Source organism: Watersipora subatra, chromosome 1, assembly GCF_963576615.1.
Source record: "Watersipora subatra chromosome 1, tzWatSuba1.1, whole genome shotgun sequence".
NCBI lineage: Eukaryota > Metazoa > Bryozoa > Gymnolaemata > Cheilostomatida > Watersiporidae > Watersipora > Watersipora subatra.
The window spans coordinates 32,375,158-32,396,849 of NC_088708.1; the positions used below are offsets into that span (position 1 = coordinate 32,375,158).

At 35.3% G+C, this 21,692-nt stretch overlaps 1 protein-coding gene across 3 annotated transcripts in view; it reads right to left on the reverse strand.

The window, feature by feature from the left end:
• Positions 1–20,784, reverse strand: part of LOC137397135 (tether containing UBX domain for GLUT4-like) — a 36,293-nt gene extending 15,509 nt beyond the window's left edge. The window contains exons 1-9 of one of the 3 annotated variants that reach the window (XM_068083428.1): positions 20,742–20,784; positions 11,260–11,339; positions 10,985–11,040; positions 9,763–9,838; positions 8,807–8,946; positions 8,506–8,637; positions 7,712–7,847; positions 4,291–4,522; positions 1,431–1,570 (exon numbers count right to left, since the gene is read on the reverse strand). In XM_068083428.1, coding sequence (XP_067939529.1) covers positions 1,431–1,570; positions 4,291–4,522; positions 7,712–7,847; positions 8,506–8,637; positions 8,807–8,946; positions 9,763–9,838; positions 10,985–11,040; positions 11,260–11,337 — 990 coding nt within the window. In that variant the 5' untranslated portion in view covers positions 11,338–11,339; positions 20,742–20,784. Of the gene's footprint in view, positions 1–1,430; positions 1,571–4,290; positions 4,523–7,711; positions 7,848–8,505; positions 8,638–8,806; positions 8,947–9,762; positions 9,839–10,984; positions 11,041–11,259; positions 11,340–20,569; positions 20,711–20,741 lie in introns of those variants that run through there. The other 2 variants (XM_068083432.1, XM_068083422.1) reach the window with 2 other exon arrangements.
• Positions 20,785–21,692: the final 908 nt, after the last annotated feature.

Below are 21,692 nucleotides of genomic sequence, written 5' to 3' on the forward strand. Positions count from 1 at the left end.
AAAAACGACATATAGGGTATATATTATATGTATATATTTTACTGTGTTTAAGCATACACCATATCTTACTTTTATCTTTGCAGCCTAGACCTCATTGTGGTGAGAAAAATAGTGAACAAATATTGATTTCAATTGCCATTGAAGGTGTGCGCTTCCCTTAACTTAACATAAAATTACCGTAATCATGGACCCTAAACAAAGTAAAAGTGACAAGAACAGAGGGAAACTTTATCAATGCAAACCAATAATACCAGGTACTGTACAGCCATTAAATTAACAAAACAAATTTAGTTTTTTTAATTTGAAGGACTAAAGGGGTGAGTTTGAGAAGATCTTGAAACAGATTACATTATCTATATATATTTTACTCTTCGTATAACGTTAAGTCTTTATAACACAAATTAATGTTCTCAGAACGGATTATTTACCTTGTAGTTGTAGGGGCATTTCCTGTTACCTACTAAAATTGGCAGTTTAGCAAAAAAGCAATCAAAAAGGTAAAAAATCTCAAAGATTTATGCTGAATATTTAACTCTAGTCTTATAACAGTGTCTTAACTGATACATGTGAGTAATATACGAGTCTTTTAACAGTGTCTTAGCTGATACATGTGAGTAAAATACAAGTCTAATAACAGTGTATTAGCTGATACATGTGAGTAATATACGAGTTTTATAACAGTGTTTTAACTGATACATGTGAGTATTATACAAGTCTTATAACAGTGTCTTAGCTGATACAGGTGAGTAATATACGAGTCTTATAACAGTGTCTTAGCTGATACATGTGAGTAATATACGAGTCTTATAACAGTGTTTTAGCTGATACATGTGAGTTTTACACAAGTCTTATAACAGCGTCTTAGCTGATACATGTGAGTAATATACGAGTCTTATAACAGTGTTTTAACTGATACATGTGAGTAATATACGAGTCTTATAACAGTGTCTTAGCTGATACAGGTGAGTAATATACAAGTCTTATAACAGTGTCTTAGCTGATACATGTGAGTAATATACGAGTCTTATAACAGTGTCTTAGCTGATACATGTGAGTAATGTACGAGTCTTATAACAGTGTCTTAACTGATACATGTGAGTAATATACATGTCTTATAACAGTGTATTAGCTGATACATGTGAGTAATATACGAGTCTTATAACAGTGTCTTAGCTGATACATGTGAGTATTATACAAGTCTTATAACAGTGTCTTAGCTGATACATGTGAGTAATATACGAGTCTTATAACAGTGTATTAACTGATACATGTGAGCAATATACGAGTCTTAAGCACTGTTTCAAGCTAGGTACATGAATAAAATATGAAAAGAATATTTTTATACATGTATATCTATTCCTTACACCCGGTCAACTCATCATTCTCACATGACTATATGTACTTCTTAGACTAATCAGTATAATCATTACCTGAGTATGTGTGTCACATGTGGGGAGTGCAGTCTGTACTGGTGATGCTTTGTCAACTTTATGGGTATCGATGGTGGTTTGTTCTAGTGGATTATCTACCTTCGTGTCAGTTTTTTGTAATGGTGCCTCGTTAGAAGCTGCTGTAAGCAAAACTGCGCTACAAACCCATATTGTGTGGTACAACAACTCGATTATTATATGTTGGTACAACAACTCGATTATTATATGTTGGTACAACAACTCGATTATTATATGTTGGTACAACAACTTTATTATTATATGTTGGTACAACAACTCCATTATTATATATTGGTACAACAACTCCATTATTATATGATGGTACAACTCGATTATTATATTTTGGTACAACAACTCCATTATTATATGATGGTACAACTCCATTATTATATGATGGTACAACAACTCCATTATTATATGTTGATACAACAACTCCATTATCATATATTGGTACAACAACTCCATTATTATATGTTGGTACAACAACTCCATTATTATATGTTGGTACAACAACTCCATTATTATATGTTGATACAACAACTCCATTATCATATATTGGTACAACAACTCCATTATTATATGTTGATACAACAACTCCATTATTATATATTGGTACAACAACTCCATTATTATATGTTGATACAAAAACTCGATTATTATATGTTGGTACAACAACTCAATTATTATATGATGGTAAAACAATTCCATTATTATATGATGGTACAACAACTCCATTATTATATGATGGTACAACTCCATTATTATATTTTGGTACAACAACTCGATTATTATATGTTGGTACAACAACTCCATTATTATATGTTGGTACAAAAACTCGATTATTATATGATGGTACAACAATTCCATTATTATATGTTGGTACAACAACTCCATTATTATATGATGGTACAACAACTTCATTATTATATATTGGTACAACAACTCCATTATTATATATTGGTACAACAACTCCATTATTATATGATGGTACAACAACTCCATTATTATATGTTGATACAACAACTCCATTATCATATATTGGTACAACAACTCCATTATTATATGATGGTACAACTCCATTATCATATGATGGTACAACAACTCCATTATTATATGTTGATACAACAACTCCATTATCATATGTTGGTACAACAACTCCATTATTATATGATGGTACAACTCCATTATTATATGATGGTACAACAACTCCATTATTATATGTTGATACAACAACTCCATTATCATATATTGGTACAACAACTCCATTATTATATGTTGGTACAACAACTCCATTATTATATGTTGGTACAACAACTCCATTATTATATGTTGATACAACAACTCCATTATCATATATTGGTACAACAACTCCATTATTATATGTTGATACAACAACTCCATTATTATATATTGGTACAACAATTCCATTATTATATGTTGGTACAACAACTCAATTATTATATGTTGGTACAACAACTCCATTATTATATGATGGTACAACTCCATTATTATATGATGGTACAACAACTCCATTATTATATGTTGATACAACAACTCCATTATCATATATTGGTACGACAACTCCATTATTATATGTTGGTACAACAACTCCATTATTATATGTTGGTACAACAACTCCATTATTATATGTTGATACAACAACTCCATTATCATATATTGGTACAACAACTCCATTATTATATGTTGATACAACAACTCCATTATTATATATTGGTACAACAATTCCATTATTATATGTTGGTACAACAACTCCATTATTATATGATGGTACAACTCCATTATTATATGATGGTACAACAACTCCATTATTATATGTTGATACAACAACTCCATTATTATATGTTGGTACAAAAACTCGATTATTATATGTTGATACAACAACTCCATTATTATATGTTGGTACAACAACTCGATTATTATATTTTGGTACAACAATTCCATTATTATATGTTGGTACAAAAACTCCATTATTATATTTTGATACAACAACTCCATTATTATATGATGGTACAACAACTCCATTATTATATGTTCATACAACTCTATTATTATATGTTGATACAACAACTATTTTACTATATGAGGGTACAACAACTCCATTATTAAATGCTGAGAAAACCACCATTATTAGATGTTGGTACGGCAACTTTATTATTATATGATGGTAAAACAACTATTATTATATGTTTGTACAACAACTCCATTATTAAATGCTGAGGAAACAACTCAATTTTTCTAACGTATATCATGGAGCACGAGATGTTTAGTTTCAGTTGTAGAGAGAAAAAGATGGGCAAACTGTGTCAGAATGATTGAGCAAATACCGGTATATAGAAAAGTATTTTGGCAAAGACATGATGGCCCGAGAATGCCGTGCAGAATTTACTTGCACAAACTATATACACTATTATCAAGAAGCCCAATGGTGTTGCTACTTGTCTGCTAGTAAACACCATACAATACATCTTGAAACCAGCAATATCAGGAGACTAGAGGCATTCCAAAACGCCACAATTATTCTCTCTGGCAAGTCTTGCATTTTACTTTACATCAAGTAGGCTGGTAAAATATTGTGTTTAACACAGATGTGTACTTGAAAAATCGATGAGAAAGTTGCTTTTTTTAGCATGTATATCACCACATCTAAAGATTGTGCAAATAGCTGACAGCCTAGGTCAGCGTGAACATAACAGAGCTATTTAAAGCATTTTAATGAATAATACAATATGTAAATCATCTTAAAATCATCTCAAACTTACCCACTCGGTGTACTCTGTATACAAACAGAAATCAGATAGAATGAAAAACCTTATTAATCTACCTTGGCATGTTGTTTCCTTCCGAGCCTGACCCTGTGCTGACTCAACATTCACAGCACCATCCATGAGATTTGTTCCACTATCCATAGGAACTCTACTGTCATCCATCGGACTTACACTACCATCGACGGGACGTACACCACTATCCGCAAGATTTGTGTCCATACCCACGGGAATTGTATCATCACTCATAATACTTGTGTCATTACTCATTAGACTGGCTTGTTTCTCAGGCTACAAAAGGAAATGTTTTAACCTTACAAACTCTTAAAATAAATGGCCACTTGAGAATTCGGTGAACGAATGTAATTTTGAAGTTATCAGCACTTGATGAGTAAAACTTATAAAAATTACTGTTTGAAACTTGGAAGGGGTTAAAATTTGAGTTCAGCTTGACATTTTTGTATTTGTCTATTTGACATTTAATGACACAGCAGTTTACACAGCCAAATTATTTTGAAAAGAGAACACTATACTACATTGTGACAAACAGCAAAAGTATGAAATTGGCAATAATATTTAACAATGTTTATCTAAGTTGGTAATCAATCTAGGTCAGGGGTTATCTAGGTCAGGGGTTATCTAGGTCAGGGGTTCCCAACGTTTTTCATTCAGTTCCCCATTATGCTTTTTCATTAATTTGATTCCCCACCCACTTTTAACTCACATGACTAAAAACAACCGATACAAAGTATAATGCCATTTTATTGTACATATAACATATTATTAATTTTTATACAGCACGCATACAACACACAATACATGACCTTCGGCATGCCGTTGAACTGGTTTATGACTAAGTTAACTTACTAACCAACCAAAATCTAGATGGATGTGTTCACATATATCTGTGTTCTGACTAGTAGCTCATTATTAGCAACTAGTGTTATAGATAACACCGAAATGTTAAATGTTGAAATCGAAACTCACTCCGCACTGCAGGACAAATTAAAAATTTAACAAATCAAACACCTCTCTGTTCCTCCTTGTCTATTCAAAATTCCCCCTAGGGGGGATTTCCTCCCTGGTTGGGAATCCCTGATCTAGGTCATACTGTCCTCGCCTTCTTAGGTGCGTGGCGCGCAATGCCCGCTTTGCAGCCCTATCTATTCCAAGCTGGTTATGGATTGTAGTCTGTGTAGCACTAAGCCCGTCAAACGTTCATTCCAGGACAGCTGATGAAGCAGGCATGATTATCAAGTGATGAACAATGTCTATGAACTGTCACACCGCTTCATCTATCTGACATTCAATCTGCATGCATTGGAAGTATGATGCAGGTGTCATGGCATTCATATTCCGTGTGAAAAAATCAAAGATGAATGGTTCTGTTTCTGCCCGGTAATGGAGGAGCAGTGGAAAAATGGAGCCCCCTAATGGTGAACGCTGAACAATCAACTGCTTTGCAACATTGTTTTGTCTAGTTGTAAGGTCACCTTTGTAAATGGGATGGATGAAGTTGGCCAATAAATTTACATGACACAGAGCTTTGTCAGACGCTTGTTTGCTTTCTCACTAGCAGCTGATAAACTATCTTTTTCCTTCAACTCCAGCCATATCTGACAGCATTCAGCAAGGCTGCAATCATTGGATCGAACTCTGTCTAGAGCGGCAGCTATTGCTTGCAGCATGTCAACGATGTTTCTCGACTTTTGCCAATCCAATGTTCTCAATGATTCTTGTTGCTTGCTTAGTGACATCACCGTTAGCTTCAGAGCAAATCGAAATTAAGAAGGGTCGATTACTCAAGAACGTTTGTCAGCGTCAATTTGGCTGTTCTAACTCTTGGCAAATTGAAGAACTGAAATTATCAAATCTTTATACGCTTTCAACATACCGCTTGGGCTATAGTGGCTTCAAAGTTCAAACCTACTAGTTAACTTCGACTACTTGACTAATTGATTGACTTGCTTGCTGGCTCCCACCATATCCTATCATCATCATCATCCTAACATCCATCAACTTTAAAATTCAAGTCTTGCATGACAAGCTCTCACATTTTGACCTTTGTAGCCTCATTGTCTATTACTAGAGTTATGACTTCAACTTTTTAGTTTTTTTTAGCAGATTGAATACTCTCCAAAGCCATTTGCGCACAAAATTCCCCTGTCTTCTTGTTTAAACCGATAGGCTCGGTAAAGAATAAGTATGACACATTTCCGGTTTGCACGGAGGTCGCTATTATGGGATTGTAACAAATATCACTTTAGACATCTTGCCACCTAGTGTTACCAATGCTCCACATTCAACTTTATCTGATACCGCTTCCAGTAGCTTTCCGCCTAAGGAACCACGTTCTCATGGCTTATAACCAGGTCTCAGCATAGTCATCAGCTTCACAAACTCGAGATGTTCAACAATAGCAAATAGAAAAGCTCTAGCAAACTGATGGTTTATTTTCCCATTCTGATCTTTAGTTGTTTTAGTTAAAAATTGTCCAGTTTCGATTTAAATTTCTAGCCATATTTTCTTTGTAACAGACAAATCAATCTTCATAATATCAAAAGTTGTCCTTTCACTTGTTCCAGGTTGTGACTGCTTAGACAAACTAGATCTGCATTTCGACAAATGGTTTCGCAATTGGTCTGCTTTGGCACTGACTGTGCTAGGACAAAAATTACAAAATTACAAACATTTAACAGTTTGCCAGATTCAGCATGGGTAACTTTGCTAAAGCTTGTCTATACATTATTCACTGGCTTTCCAGACATGCTGAAGTATCAGGGTGGAAATGAAGCCTTCCTGACATGTTTTCCAGAAATGAAGCATGTATCACGGAACAAAATTCATAATCAGAAATCTAAAAATCTGTAATTTCTTTTGCTTGCTCGTTTCCCCGAAGTGAACAATTTTATCAGCCTGAAAGAAATAACATCTCAAGAACCACATAAGTCAAGAATAAGTTAAGTATTAAACCTCATCACTGTATTCAGCAAAGTTCGAACTTCAAAGAGATAGAATGGCAGCAACCAGTTGTATTTTGCTTCTGTATAAGACCAAGTTAATATGGCCACCGTAATCCTCTGATTGTTTTGGCAAGAAAGTTTCTCAAACAGAGGTGCCAAGCAAAGTTGACTCAGCTTTAGTCTACTTCGAGACTGAGTGGCTGTCAACACAGCAAATATTTGGCTCTTGAGTGCAAATCAAGAGGTGATTTTTTAACGAACTAAAATATTCAGTTTGTATCATGAATTCTCCATGAATGTAATATAAAGTCCACCATGTTGTGAAAGACTAATTATTTTAATTGATGTCAGAAGGAAGAGTTTTTATGAACTGGAGTTTTTGCCAATTTTCCCAGTAAATCACAATTTTTCTCGTTAAATACTTGTTTTTTCCAGCCATCTGGGAAATATTGAATTTTTCCTGAGAACATTGCAACCCTGCTTATTGGCAGTAAGTACTCCATAGGGTCGAACTAACCTGGTTGATAGGCCTGACCATCTCACTCCTTATCGCTACAGACTCCACAGTTGTTTTCTTTAATTTACGTTTTTTGACTTGTAGTTCATTAGAGATCTCATGAAGAACTTCCTCAGGTACAAATCTGTGCACCAACCTAAACAAGATCTCAATAGTTTTGACTATTTGTGATCTAGCTTCACATAAATGTTTATACTCAATAAAGCATGCCATGCAGCGGTACAGATGCCATATACATGTACTATGTATGATATGTGATATTTAAAAAGAAAACATGCCCACTTAGAGACAAATCATCTAGTTAATCTCTTAAGTTCACACTATATCTCCGTATTTCGGCGTTGATGCCACAATACTTCGGTGATCATTGATGATAACCATGTTCACACTATCATAAACCCATCCGTGTTTGCATCAGCAAATACTCCGTGATGTAGTGTTCTCATTTTTCTTTTTTCCGAGAAGAAACCTCTTTGTTTTCGTATGTTTGAATTAAATACAACTCTCACAGCAACTATCATGAAGAGAAATAAATAAATCACGCTATTCTAACCACGAATTACCATCGCCGAAATGGTTCACATTAAAAAGGCAGTCGTTGATGCTCGACGAAATATCGGGAAAGTTTGACAGCTGCAAACTTTCACGACGTATCCGCGTTGTTTCGTCGATGCCATATTCTCACGGTTCACATAATTGATGATGTACGCCAAAATAGAAAATGACGTCATACGGCGATATAGTGTGAACCAGAATAAAAATGATAGAAAGAAAACTTAAAAGCGTGAAAGTACCTGAGTGCCACCTTGCCGTAGATGAGTCCGATAGACTGCAGAGTCAGATATTCTAATGCCTCAACTCCAATGACTTCTTCTCTCATATTAATTACAACAGGCTGTTTATCTCCATCATCTTTTAGAAGATTTCTTGAAATAAAATCATTGCGAGTGGTTCAAAGAAACGACATCGTAATGAAATGCGTTAATAAGTGTTGTTTATCATCAGTGCGGAGGCACCAAGCAACCTAGGAAATCATCAAGGCATTTAAGACTCACTGACTTTCTCTATACGCAATGCAGAGTAGATCTTACTCACTCGCCGGGTTCTTGAAAAGCTCTAACCATATCAGCCAATGTTCTATCAGTGCTTAATGTCTTCATTCTTCGCTCTCCTGATTCAAGGGTTAAAGCTATGACAATTTCTGATACCAAACTTCTAGCGGCTTCCCTTTTGACCTTCAGATATCATAAGACATCACAGGGATTAGCAGCCGAGTACTAAAGGAAAAAAATTTGGAGTTTAAAAAGCTTCTAAGTATCAGTCACTTTCGTGAGTTTCTGCTTAATGAATTTGTGGAATGCTTTACGGTAGTAGCTACTAACAAGAAATTCTCGATTTGGATACGAAGTTAGAGTTAGAGCACAGAAAAGCAAATAACATGGCTTGTGCCCGCTTTAAAATCACACAAAGCATTAGAGATTTATAGGTGCGCCAAACGGCTCGTATCTTAATGTCATGTCTAGTCACTAAACCGATGTGATAAAAACTTAGCATGTAAATAATTTATTCATGCCAGAAAAAGAGGCTAATGTTTGAAAAGATCTAAGAACATGGAAAGAATAATACTAACAGTGAGAGGTTATTAAAATCACAATAAGTGAAGCATATTCGGATAAACTCAAGGAAAAAACTGCCAAAATATTTTGCGATCCAAAAGTTTAGCCATTCAGGACATTTGACAGCCTTTTTAGGGGACGCAGTTCCTTTAACCCCTCACACTATTATGTGCATTCTCAATGCCTTACTTTATATGCCTTACTCATGGAAATAACACAAAAAAAACACGTATTGAGCTTTTTTATTGAGCTTTCTCCAAAGTTTATTCATTAGGCGAGCAGTAATATCACTACGTTTCCAAACTAAAGGCAATTTACTAATTCAGAAAGATATTCAAAGCAAACTGAAAATGATGAAAAATAGGAGATTTCTCAATCGCTAGCATAAACAATAAAGATGATTTGTAGTTATTAAATAAAAAGTTTAACACTGACCAATTCTAGTTTGCCGTTGTTTGGAACACCTGAGAATCGAAATGTTGCTCCGATGTCTAGCGTGTTTCTTCCATGCCTGATAGAAAATGTTATCAAGATGCATGTGCATGCGAGTGAAAGAACAATCTACATGTAAATTATTAACAGTTGGTAGCTAAAATCAATAAATGACTAAAACCAAATCACACACTTCATGGCAATAATAACTGATATAAAAGTACATACTTCAGGTCATGAACAACTAAAATAAAAGTACAATGGAACCTCGGTTATCAAACGCTCCGGTTCTCAAACGCTCCGGTTCTCGACCGATTCGGTTTTCGACCAAAAAAATTGAGATTTGTTCGTCTCGGATCTCGAACCTAAATTCAGTTCTCGACCAAACCAGAGCATGCGTATTAGAATTAAATGTTCAGGACAGCATGGAAACGCTCGTGAACAAAGGGCGAAGCAAGTTACACTTCATAAATTCTTTACAAAAATGAAGAAACCATCTGGGACGACATCCCTCTACCGAGGAGATTTGCTATGGAGACAACTCCTCCACTTGAGTTACCATAAATTGTTTTAGAAGAGGATTCTCCTTCAAAGATGTGAAGTAAACGTGCCATTGCTGTTTATATTTTCCTTTCTCTACGATTTTTGATGAAATTGATTTGTTGTATTTTTCGCTGTTTCATATCCTATTTCTGCAATTTTTGGTATTGTATCTTGACCTAAAATTTTTTCGATGTTTTATGAGCAAACATACGAAATGTTTACTTTTTGTTTTCTATTTTCATCATCATAGTCAGAAAATCCTTCATTAAAAATAAACACGATCTATATCTACCTGTTTATATTTATATTATGTAGTATACAGTACAGTTTATGGTGTAAAATACTAAAAAAATACTTTACAGAAGTTGTTTTCTGAACTTGGAATGGATTAAAATTTACATACATTAATTCTAATGGGAATAGTTGTTTCGGATCTCAAACAATTCGGTTTTTGAACAACCTTCCGGAATGGATTATGTTCGAGAACTGAGGTTCCACTGTACATACTTCAGGTCATGAATAACTGAAATGAAAGTACATACTTCAGGTCATGAATAGCTGATATGAAAGTACATACTTCAGGTCATAAATAACTGAAATGAAAGTACATACTTCAGGTAATGAATAGCTGACATGAAATTACATACTTCAGGTCGTGAATAACTGAAATGAAAGTACATACTTGAGGTCATGAATAACTGGATCAAATCCTCTTTTCTCACAAACTTCTTCAAGAATCTAAAGCAGGATGAAATGACACATAGAGCATATATATATATATATAGATCGATAGAAAACAATGAAATTTTTTTAGCTAAAAGCAACTGTTCTCAGTTCAGCAAGATGGACCTACTATTATGCATAATTCACAAATATATTTATATCAAAAACTTAGGGAGTAAAAAGAGCATTGTCAATTGTAAAATTATAAAAATTTATTATGAGATATTAACTAACCTGAAGAACAGTTTTGTTGGGAGTAACTTTAATAGCTTGTCGTCGACCATTCGGACAAAGTATGGTGACGGAGGTCATATCTAACAATATAAGGTATGGTGACAGAGGTCATATCTAATAATATAAGGTATGGTGACAGAGGTCATATCTAATAATATAAGGTATGGTGACAGAGGTCATACCTAACAATATAAGGTATAGTGACAGAGGTCGTAGCTAATAATATAAGGTATGGTGACAGAGGTCGCACCTAACAATATAAGGTATAGTAACAGAGGTCGTATCTAACAATATAAGGTATGGTGACAAAGGTCATATCTAATATTAGCAAGTATGGTGACAGATGTCGTACCTAACAATATACATTGGCCTGACAGAAACTGCATTTAAAACGCGCTACAACAATCAAAAAGCGTCGTTCATACAGCGAAACAAAAGAACTGCCACTGAGCCTCGCAACCACATATGGCGATTAAAAGATGTCAACACCAATTATTCCATCAACTGGAGAATACTGGAGCAGTCCATCCCGCTAGCAAATTGCTCTAAAAATTGTGCCTATTAGCAATGAAGTGTTTTATCTAAAGTTATAGTCTGTTTTACTGATATATATATATACACAAGAAACATATGTATGTATAACAGCTGGTACATTGAAAAATAGATACATCAATCATCTGAGCTCTTTTAGAAATGAGAATAAAAGGACTGTTACGTCGTTAAGCCAATTTATATGGAGCCTGAAAGATGCAGGAGAGAGATACGATGTAACCTGGAAAGTGATTAGAAAGGCAAGGTCATACATTGCAACTAGCAAGCAATGCAATCTTTGCCAGGCTGAGAAGCATATTATAATTTGCAACAGCTATCCAACACCCTTAACACCAAAAATGAGCTGATCAGTGCTTGCAGATCCAGAAGAAAACATTTATTGTGTAATAGCACACTTGTTTAAACATTGGGCTTTACTTTTGGAAGATGATATGTAGGGGAGAGTGGGGCACGTTGAACACACCTCAAATTTCTTGCTTTTTACACCATTTGAATTCTTACCTCACTAATTAAAGAGCTTTCTACCCTAGGACACTTATGTACTCACCTCATCTAACTTTCGCGTTTTCGCGGAGTCATCCTCTCGCGAAAATTTCATGTGCGAATCTAAATTATCATAACGAACGAGCGAAAACATGAAATTAAATAGCTTTGATTATTGATAGTCCAAGAAACAAATGGCAGCAAGCGATCAAATTGCATTATCGACCTCGCCCATTCCATTCTACCTGCGGTTCACAATTACAAACTAGTCCCAAATTGAAATTGTTTTCTTATCGGTGAACCAGGCCCGTATTCCCTGGAGCGGCTGGCCGGCTGAGCCGTCCCAATTTTTTAAGAACTTTCCGCGGCTAAGTACAGTCAAACTCAGAAAACTCGCTCTCGGATAAAATGTAACACTTCATCTCAAACAAAAGGTTAACTCGAAAGGATTTATTTGGTCCGTTCCCACGCAATGATAAATTGCATCAGATAACTCGACCTCAACATCATTTATTCGAAAAGTTATTTGCCGAACGGTTATGGAGACGGTTTTTATCGCAGTAGAATATCACTCTATTCGAAGCCATAGAGACAAACATCAACTTTTAGTGGTTCTTAGGCGTCATTATTATCTTTATCAGTGGCAAAATATTCTTGATAACGACCTTTATAAAGGTTTGCAAAATATCAAGTTTTACCAAACATCCGCTTGGCCATGTCCCATCGAAAGCGTGAAAACCTCCGAATGAACTTAAAATAAAATCCGCAAAATTGATCTTTGTTAAAACGCTCAAAAGAAAAAGATGACTTTTTTCTTAGCGTTTTAACTGTGGTCAAGTTTTGCCTATGTTAATTTAAAAACGTCTCGTCAGTCACATCACCTAAAACAAAACAAATCTAAAAAAAAACAGAAAAATGTTGATACTTTCCGATAACATTTTTTAAAACTTCACACGGGAGGCCCGGCTGAGGCCCTACATAAGAAAAATCTGTTGGGGGCTTACACCGCCCCCTCAACACCCCAGGTGTTCATAACTAGTCGCCTAACATTAGCCGCCCCAACTTGCAACCAGTGAATACAGGCCTGCGGTGAACTGAACCTGAGGAATCTAATTATGTTTGTTCCACTGCATTTATTTTCACATCACTATATTTTCGCACTCATCAGAGCTGCGAAATTAAGTTGCAGTGAAATTTTACTCTGTATGCTACTCACGAAACTAAATACTAGCGAAATATAAGTGTCCTAGGGTAGGTCATCTTATGAGATATCTTGATTGCATGAAATGAGAAGAACAGCAGTTTAGGTGAGCCATGATTTTGTAAAATTTATTGGTAATTTTTTGCTCTTTTATTTTTATATCCAAATTTAGAGAATTGCATATCTTCTTTGTACATCATCCCATGTTAACAAAAGTGAGTGGAGTCGGCTATAGACAAGTTCTCTTCACAATGCACCCAACAACTTCATGATGTTACAACATCCTGAGTTAGAATGAAAAGTTTGGTTTCTCAGAGTTATTTGGGGCACGTTGAAACGCAAAGGGTATGGGGCAAGTTGCAACATGTTTAATGATACAAATAGAGGGGAAAGTTGCAACATACATGTATCTCAAACTTGCTCAGGACTCTATTCTTATGAAGAGGAACAGCTCGAGTAGCGTTGAAGCTGTGGTTTAATACAAACCTTGATGACATTGCTAAAAGTTAATCCTCATGATGAACCCCTAAATTTATGAACAATATTGATATCACGACTGCAAATGCTAACTATAGAAAGAAAGGCTTGATCTTCAGATCAACATGTATATATTTTTTGTTGTACTGTGGAGGTTTGTTTGTCATTATTGTTGCACACAGTGTTCTGAAGTTCATAGCCAATTATTTTCAAGTTTTTCTTGCTCAGACAACTAGTGGTAATTTGAATTGTTTGGCTGAAAATAAATTTCAAGAAAACCACTCAAAAACTAAAATTTACTATGAAAGTCAAAGACGTTTCAACATGCCACATAGGGTGTTTCAACGTACCCCCTACCGGGGCACGTTGACACATGCATTTTTTGTGTTCAAAGTGCCCTACCCTCCCCTACAACTGCATTAACTTAGTAGAGTTTTAACACCTGACGTGTGGGGTTTGCTCAGATTTGAAGCTGTGCTTTTGATTTTAATGTAAACCATACAAAACAATATTGTAGTGCAATAAATTTATTTTAGTCATTTGATAACTGGTTTTATATATATATACATGTATATATACATGTATGTATATATACATATATATATACATGTATGTATATATACATATATATATACATACATGTATATATACATATATATATATATATATATACATACATACATGTATATATACATATATATATATATACATACATGTATATACATACATGTATATATACATACATGTATATATACATATATATATATATACATGTATATATATATACATGTATATATATATACATGTATATATATACATGTATATATATATACATGTATATATATACATGTATATATATATATACAGAATCGAAAGTTTAAAACTTATGATTGAAACACTTTTGAAACATGATTTGCTTCAATTGGTGTGTTTTTATGTCACCAATATATTAAGGAACTGACATCTATGTGGCATCATAAAAACTCTGGCAATAATTTATATACCCCTATTTCAATTAAAGGTGAAAACTATATATTTATAGTATTTTAAAGTTCCATTTCACAGTAATTCAAAAGTGGCTAGCTATAAATTTGCGAATTCTTGAAGTTTAGCAATGATCAATATAAGATGGGTTGCATTGACCTCATCATACAAGAAACCTGCACTTTTTAAAGGTTGACTTGCAACAAAATTCACATTACAGTTTTTGGTATCAAAAGATTCGCCATGTCTTACTCTGTTGAGTTGTAGGTGCCAAATATGTGGAAATATGATTACAAGCTCTTAAAAGCTCAAAAACGAAAAGCCGCAGTAGATTGGAATCTCTTGATTTCGATGACGTATCCGCGGAGTTTGGTTATTGTCTTGTCACGTGATGTTCTCGCGTGAATTGTAAGGCCAATAAAAAGCTTAATATAAAACTTATCGTAGCAATAGTTTATGACAAACACTTCGGGTTTTACCTAAGACCCCCGTATTACATATAGATGCTTGCTACTTTACAGTTTCAGCTTGGCCATTCCGTCCGACATTTCAACGTACGTGTACATGTCTGAGTTGCGATCATAAAAAATGTCAAATTCTGAAGAGTTAAGACCCTGGCGTTTCGAGCCTGACGCTCTATCTGAAGAAGATCCTCAACAGAATCCAACCTCCCAGCAAGTAAGCACCGCCACTAGCCAGCTCTTATGTGCCAAGCTAGCTAGTAGTAATAGTTTTAGCTAAAGAGTGATAGAACGAATATTATTATATATACATGTATATGATTTTAGTGATGATAATTATCGCTTCAAATTGCGAAAAAATAATTACAGATGTTTCTCGAATGACAACATTAAGAATTTTAATATTTAAATCTAGTGCTGCACTGATATACTGTTGGATAACATCGACCTGATGTATTAGCTATGGTTGCATAGACATATCTGTTCATTTCTTTAGGAGCTAATACCACCGGCTACAGAGTGGTGTGTCTGCAAGCGCTGTCAAGACATGCCATCTCTTCCTGAATGTTTGTGCTGCCATGATGCTGAGTTTGTGCATCGACTCCATGACTGTGGGGAGCATGAATGCCTGTGTATGCATCCTGGTGTGGACGAACTTGTGGCGCCTGCACCCCTTGAGTTGGGGTGGAATAATTACCTGCGATATCATAGTGAGTTGGATTTTCATTTAATGCCAACAACACCAAAGCTATGCTAATGTGTCAAGCATTATCTACAATTCTTGTGTTACACATTTAATGCATCGGTTGAACACAAATATTCTGAACTCGTGGAACACAAGGAGAACTGTTATATTTGGCTTGTACACTTACTACAGTAGAGAGTGTATTAGTTTTATGATTTCATTATATAAAGATTGAGATTATTTTGATGATCAGCAATTATTGTTTTTCAATAATTGTTTTGGTAGATAATCTATTCCCATTTGGAGAGCCATCGCCAAATGCTCGGAACAGGTTGTGTGCATACTGCAATCTTGTGTTTTGGCTAATGCCGCAAATCTTGTTTGCAAGTCTGCAAACTCTTCTTCATCATCCGTTGGTGGGAAAAGAGCCCGAATCTTAGACACCAAGCAGGCAGGTAAAGGCCGTCGCTCACCGCGACGAATTTGCGGCATAAGCCAAAACACAAGCTTTGCAGTATGCACACAACCTTTGTAACAACATCCGTTGTAATGGACCTCACTCTCAGGCCGCGGGAAATTAGATCGGACTGGCATCGCTTGAAGCCTTCCAGCTCCATGGCGTTAGAGCTGGTGGTCTCCGTTGACTGCAAAGTAAAGAAAGTTACGACCAACAATCACTTTCATATTATTTGAATGAATTATTTAGCTAGATCAGCAACTTCATGTTGATGTATTGATAACTACTAAAAAATTTGGGTTTTTGTCAGGCTGTGAAGTAAAAACTGTCAAAGTTTTACCTTGACAAGATGGCTGCTGACTAGTAAACCGCAGCTCTGATCCATCATAGTGTTGGCCCCGTATAGTGCGCAATGCCCCGGACTATCGCATCTGCAGTCACCTGCCAAATCAAGCTCCCAATTGATTGCTGCCATCAATCCCTCGTTATGCAGGGTGTACTCCTCAGCAATACACTGTAAAATATTGTAAAACTTCATTATACAAGATTAATTTGTATTATTATCATTAGTCTAGGAATGTAGAATCCTCTTCCCCTTTTTTGTGCTATATTATGATGAAGAATCAGAAGTTTAAATTATAATATATTTCGCTTGAAGGATGACATATTTTCATTTCAAGAAAAAAATTGTTTCTAAATGTCGTTATTCAATTAGTGTGCCAAGCTTTTACTCACATTTTCCAAGTTTATGGGTAAATATTAACACTCACACCATGTAAGTATTCTCTTTGTTGGTAGAGGCAAACGCTGTGGCTTGGTATCGCGATGTTCAGGAGTGACAGAAAACGGAGGTTCTGCGTAAGGCATTCGCCAGAAAAGAGTGATGCAGCTGCCAGCAGGGGGTTGATGATGTGAGCTCTGTTCACCCTGACAGTTGTTTCCCAAGTGTACGATTGGTGACAGGAGGCACATGTAACCTTGAACTCTACCCACCCGCCTTCTCGCACCATCCTGAATGAGCAGGAGAGGGCGCAGGCATGACAGTGAAATAGTCGCTGGAGTGCTGTCACACTTACTATTATTTTCTCCTCTTTGAAGGAGGATTCGAGTCTGAAATCACAACAAAATAGTTGACTTGCAATAAGATTTGTACAACATCATTTCCTGTTATTATATCATATTTGCTTGATCAGAAAAAGAATAAATATATAGCCATGCAATCATGACACCGATTTTACAAAACCTGATCAGAATCCATGATATTGTAAACATAAAAATGTGAGTAATAACTCTATGGATATTCTTTATATTTTGTCAAGTTTGGTTAAGTTCAGCTCTATCTTACATGTACTTGGAGAGCGTTTGACGCTGGCCAACATAGCGCTCAAACTCTTCCAAGTCTTCAGTGGTTGGCACAAACTCTTCATCTAATACTAATAATAATCATCTAATAATATTAATATGCTATTAACGATGATACCAGGAAATGACAATAACTATTTTATATAACATATCTATAAGTGAGTGGGGTTAAGAAATTTGGCGAAATTAATCGTGAAACTTGATAAAATAATGTTATATTACGTTTTACAGATAGATATGCAGTATGAATTAGTTTTGTTATTATAACAAGAATAATACAAGTAATTAAAAAGATAAAATACTAATAATATCATATTACAATTAAATGACATTAATATTGTTATATTAAATATAGATTAATACAGTAGTATTAGGAGAATACTAGAAAATAACCCGAGTTACTACTACTAATAAAAGTAGTTCATAAAATAAATTACTCACGTGCTTTGGTGACATGTGGAGTATGCAAACAGGTTAGAAAACATGTTGTCTTTGAAATGGCGAAAACAAAGGTAAGAGTAAGCAGGCGAATAAATAAAGTTTATCACATCCAGCTTCACCCAGTTGCTCCACGCCCGGTGAAGGTCTGGTCTTTTCTCTGCTCTTGGCCAAGAAAAAAGGTGCTTCTCAGCTTGCAGCTGCACAAACACGATGTGGCGCGTTAGACATTATGACGAATTGAAATTAACAAGTTTAATACGAGAAAGCGTGTTTGCTATTTGCGATAGATCAAACTTGAACTGAAACTAACATTATCTGATCATGTGACTTACAATTCCCGCCATATGGCGCGAACAATTTCTATAGCATTTTTCGACCATCATAGCGGACCAAAAGGCTCATCATTTTTATCAGAGAATGATATGCAATCGTTCAAGCTAAGTTTAAAAAATTAAACAAATTTTTATGCTAAGTTTTGAGATATTAGTGCTCAAAGTTGCAGCATTACGATGCCGATAAAACAGACGCGTAAGAACAATAGACATGGTTTTTATTGCAAGCGTGAAGTATATTTGTGAAAATATTTCGACGAATAAGGATGCGTGAAAGTGTAAACATAAACCATCTCGCACACATACGTCACATTTTAGCCGTTTTGGAAAACGAATCCAAACTACAGCGGTCTCGTGTGGCTGCGATTTTCTGTTCGTTTTTGAGCTTTTAAGAGCTTTTAATCACATTCCTACATATTTTGCACCTACAACACAACAGAGTAAGACATGGCGAATCTTTTGATACCAAATAACTGTAATGTGAATTTTATTGCAAGTCAACCTTTAACAATACAACGGCTACTCAACCCATGAATTTTAACTCACAGGGGAGCACTTGTGCATTTTAAGGAGGTCTAACATGTCATCCAAGCATTTCAAAAAACGTGCTGTTGTGAGATTCTTGGGCATACCCTTGTGTCATATGAATGCGCATCAACATGTTTATCTGTCTGATCAAATACACTGCAATGCTAGTCTATACATTTATGGAGATGATAGAAAAAGCTATTTTGTCTACCAACCCAGAAACCACACCAAAAGCAGAAGTTATAAAAAAATTGCTCATCTTTGATAGAGAATCATTGGATCCAGGATTAGAAAAAATGCATGTGGTGTATGCACCGATAGCACTCTCCACATGGTAAATTAAAAGTCTGGCTTACCAACTAACATAAGAATAGTTACATCAGGGAAGGAGATGAAGGATAAGAACCCCTTGAATAATATATTAACAAGCAGCTTTGGATAACAGAAATCGCAGATTTGGCTTGCTTGAATATGTCATTATCGCAGCAAGTCCAACTTATAACTTGAGAGAAAAAAAAATTTTTTGGAGATCCAGGTATAAGCATTTGTTGACAAATTAAAAACCCTGAATACAAAACCCTGACCCTGAACCTCGGAGATTCTCATTAACAAACGTAGTGGCTGTTGTTGTCTTCGTTGTTGTAGCGGAATAATATCAAGATTATTTAGATTCCAGGTTGCAGCTGTGTACTCAAGATGAGGCAGACAAAGAGATTTATATGCTAAGAGCTTAGGCCCCTAGCCCTTTAAGGTGGCCAATGAAGTGCACGCTTGATCATGCTTAGTTGCCTCTTTGCTGTTGTAATTTTAGATTATTTTAATTTTGCTTATTGAATCTCAAATTCTCTTCTAATGTCACTCCTAGGTACCAACTTTTCTGCTACTTGTTTCAGTACTTTGCCATTGAGCTTGTTTACCAGCATAAAAACCTTGGTGAGACTGTTGAACACTAAAATTTTGCTCGTGTTAACATTGAATTCCATTCCCCATCTTTCTGCCCATGTTCTAAGCCCGTTCCAAGTTAAGATAGGTTTTGCTGAAATAATGTAACGTGTAGGATAAATGAAACTTCCTGATAGAGAAGAGTATCGTCGGCAAACAGAGCTACGGAGCAGTCTATACCTTCTGGCAAGTCGTTTATGATTAGTAAAAATAGTACTGGTCCAAGACTATATCCTTGAGGAACGTCAGATAAACTCAGGAGAGAGCTATACGCGCAACCATCTAGTATGACTAGCTGTGATCTGCCTTGTAGAAAGCTGTGGATCTAATAAGTAGGCCTAATCATCCATTTTTTCAATCTTCATAACATTGCATCAAAGAATAGCAGCAATGTATAACATTTACCTTCTAATGATGTCCCTAATACCTAGGTAAGTCTACGTGGATTGACGGAGTCTAAGCTTCTCAATATATGGTAAACGTTTTTAAGACCTATCGTCACGAGATGTGTACCGAAAGACGTATAACTTATTTTGACCTTGGGGTCGGTTGGGTTAGCAAAAAGATAAATGCTTACAAAGAGAATAGCTTGATCCTCTGATAAGTCTTTTGAAAAAAAAATCGAGTCATAGATCCATAGCAGTGGCGTTTAGGGAAAGTTACGCCACCAACAGAGCCTATACAAACGCACCGAAAGTTCCAAACAAACATCGGTCACGCCTACTTTTATATAGAAATATAATGGCCTACAATGGACCGCTCTTACCTGTCTTTGTTTATCAGCCAATAAAACTACTTTGGGTAGCCTTAGAACGCTATCAAGAATACCACAAAAAAAACTCAGGTTTTGCTCTAACTTACACTGCAGTTTTAAAAATGACAACTCTATATTTATAAGTTGTCTGCTACTTCATAGTAAATAACTCCTGTTATATGTGCTAGAATGTCTTAGCTAAATTGTGTTTACTTGCAACTTCAAAACTTTAGGCCCCCAAACAAACAATTTAATGTATTCAAAATGATATTTCTAATACCATCACTTGCCAATTTTTTTTGTTTTTAGTAGTTATAAAAATTATAAACAGGCTTGTTTTATGCAAACTAATGGACAACCGCAAATTTATGACGAACAATGATTGTAACTAAAAGTGCAAGAAGTATGTAGTACAACATAAAAGTTGAACACTTTTCTATAATAAAAACTGAATACTAAAAAAGCATATTATACTACATGGAAAATCCTTTATAGTAATGTTACAATAAAAATTATTAACTTTGAATAAACAAGTCAAAGAAGCTGAGCTGTACTAGTACTATAGCAAGCTATGCCAGAGTAGTATTTTGTGTGCAATGGCTGACCTACACACGTTTATAACGTATATACATAACATACTAGCCAACAAGCATGAGTGCAGTAAGAATACAGAAAGCATCGAATTTCAACAACACTTGATGAATATTCCTAGCTAGTGTTCGCATGATCATGCTTTTTCTACCTAGCTGCACTGACTGTGAGGTGAAGGTATGT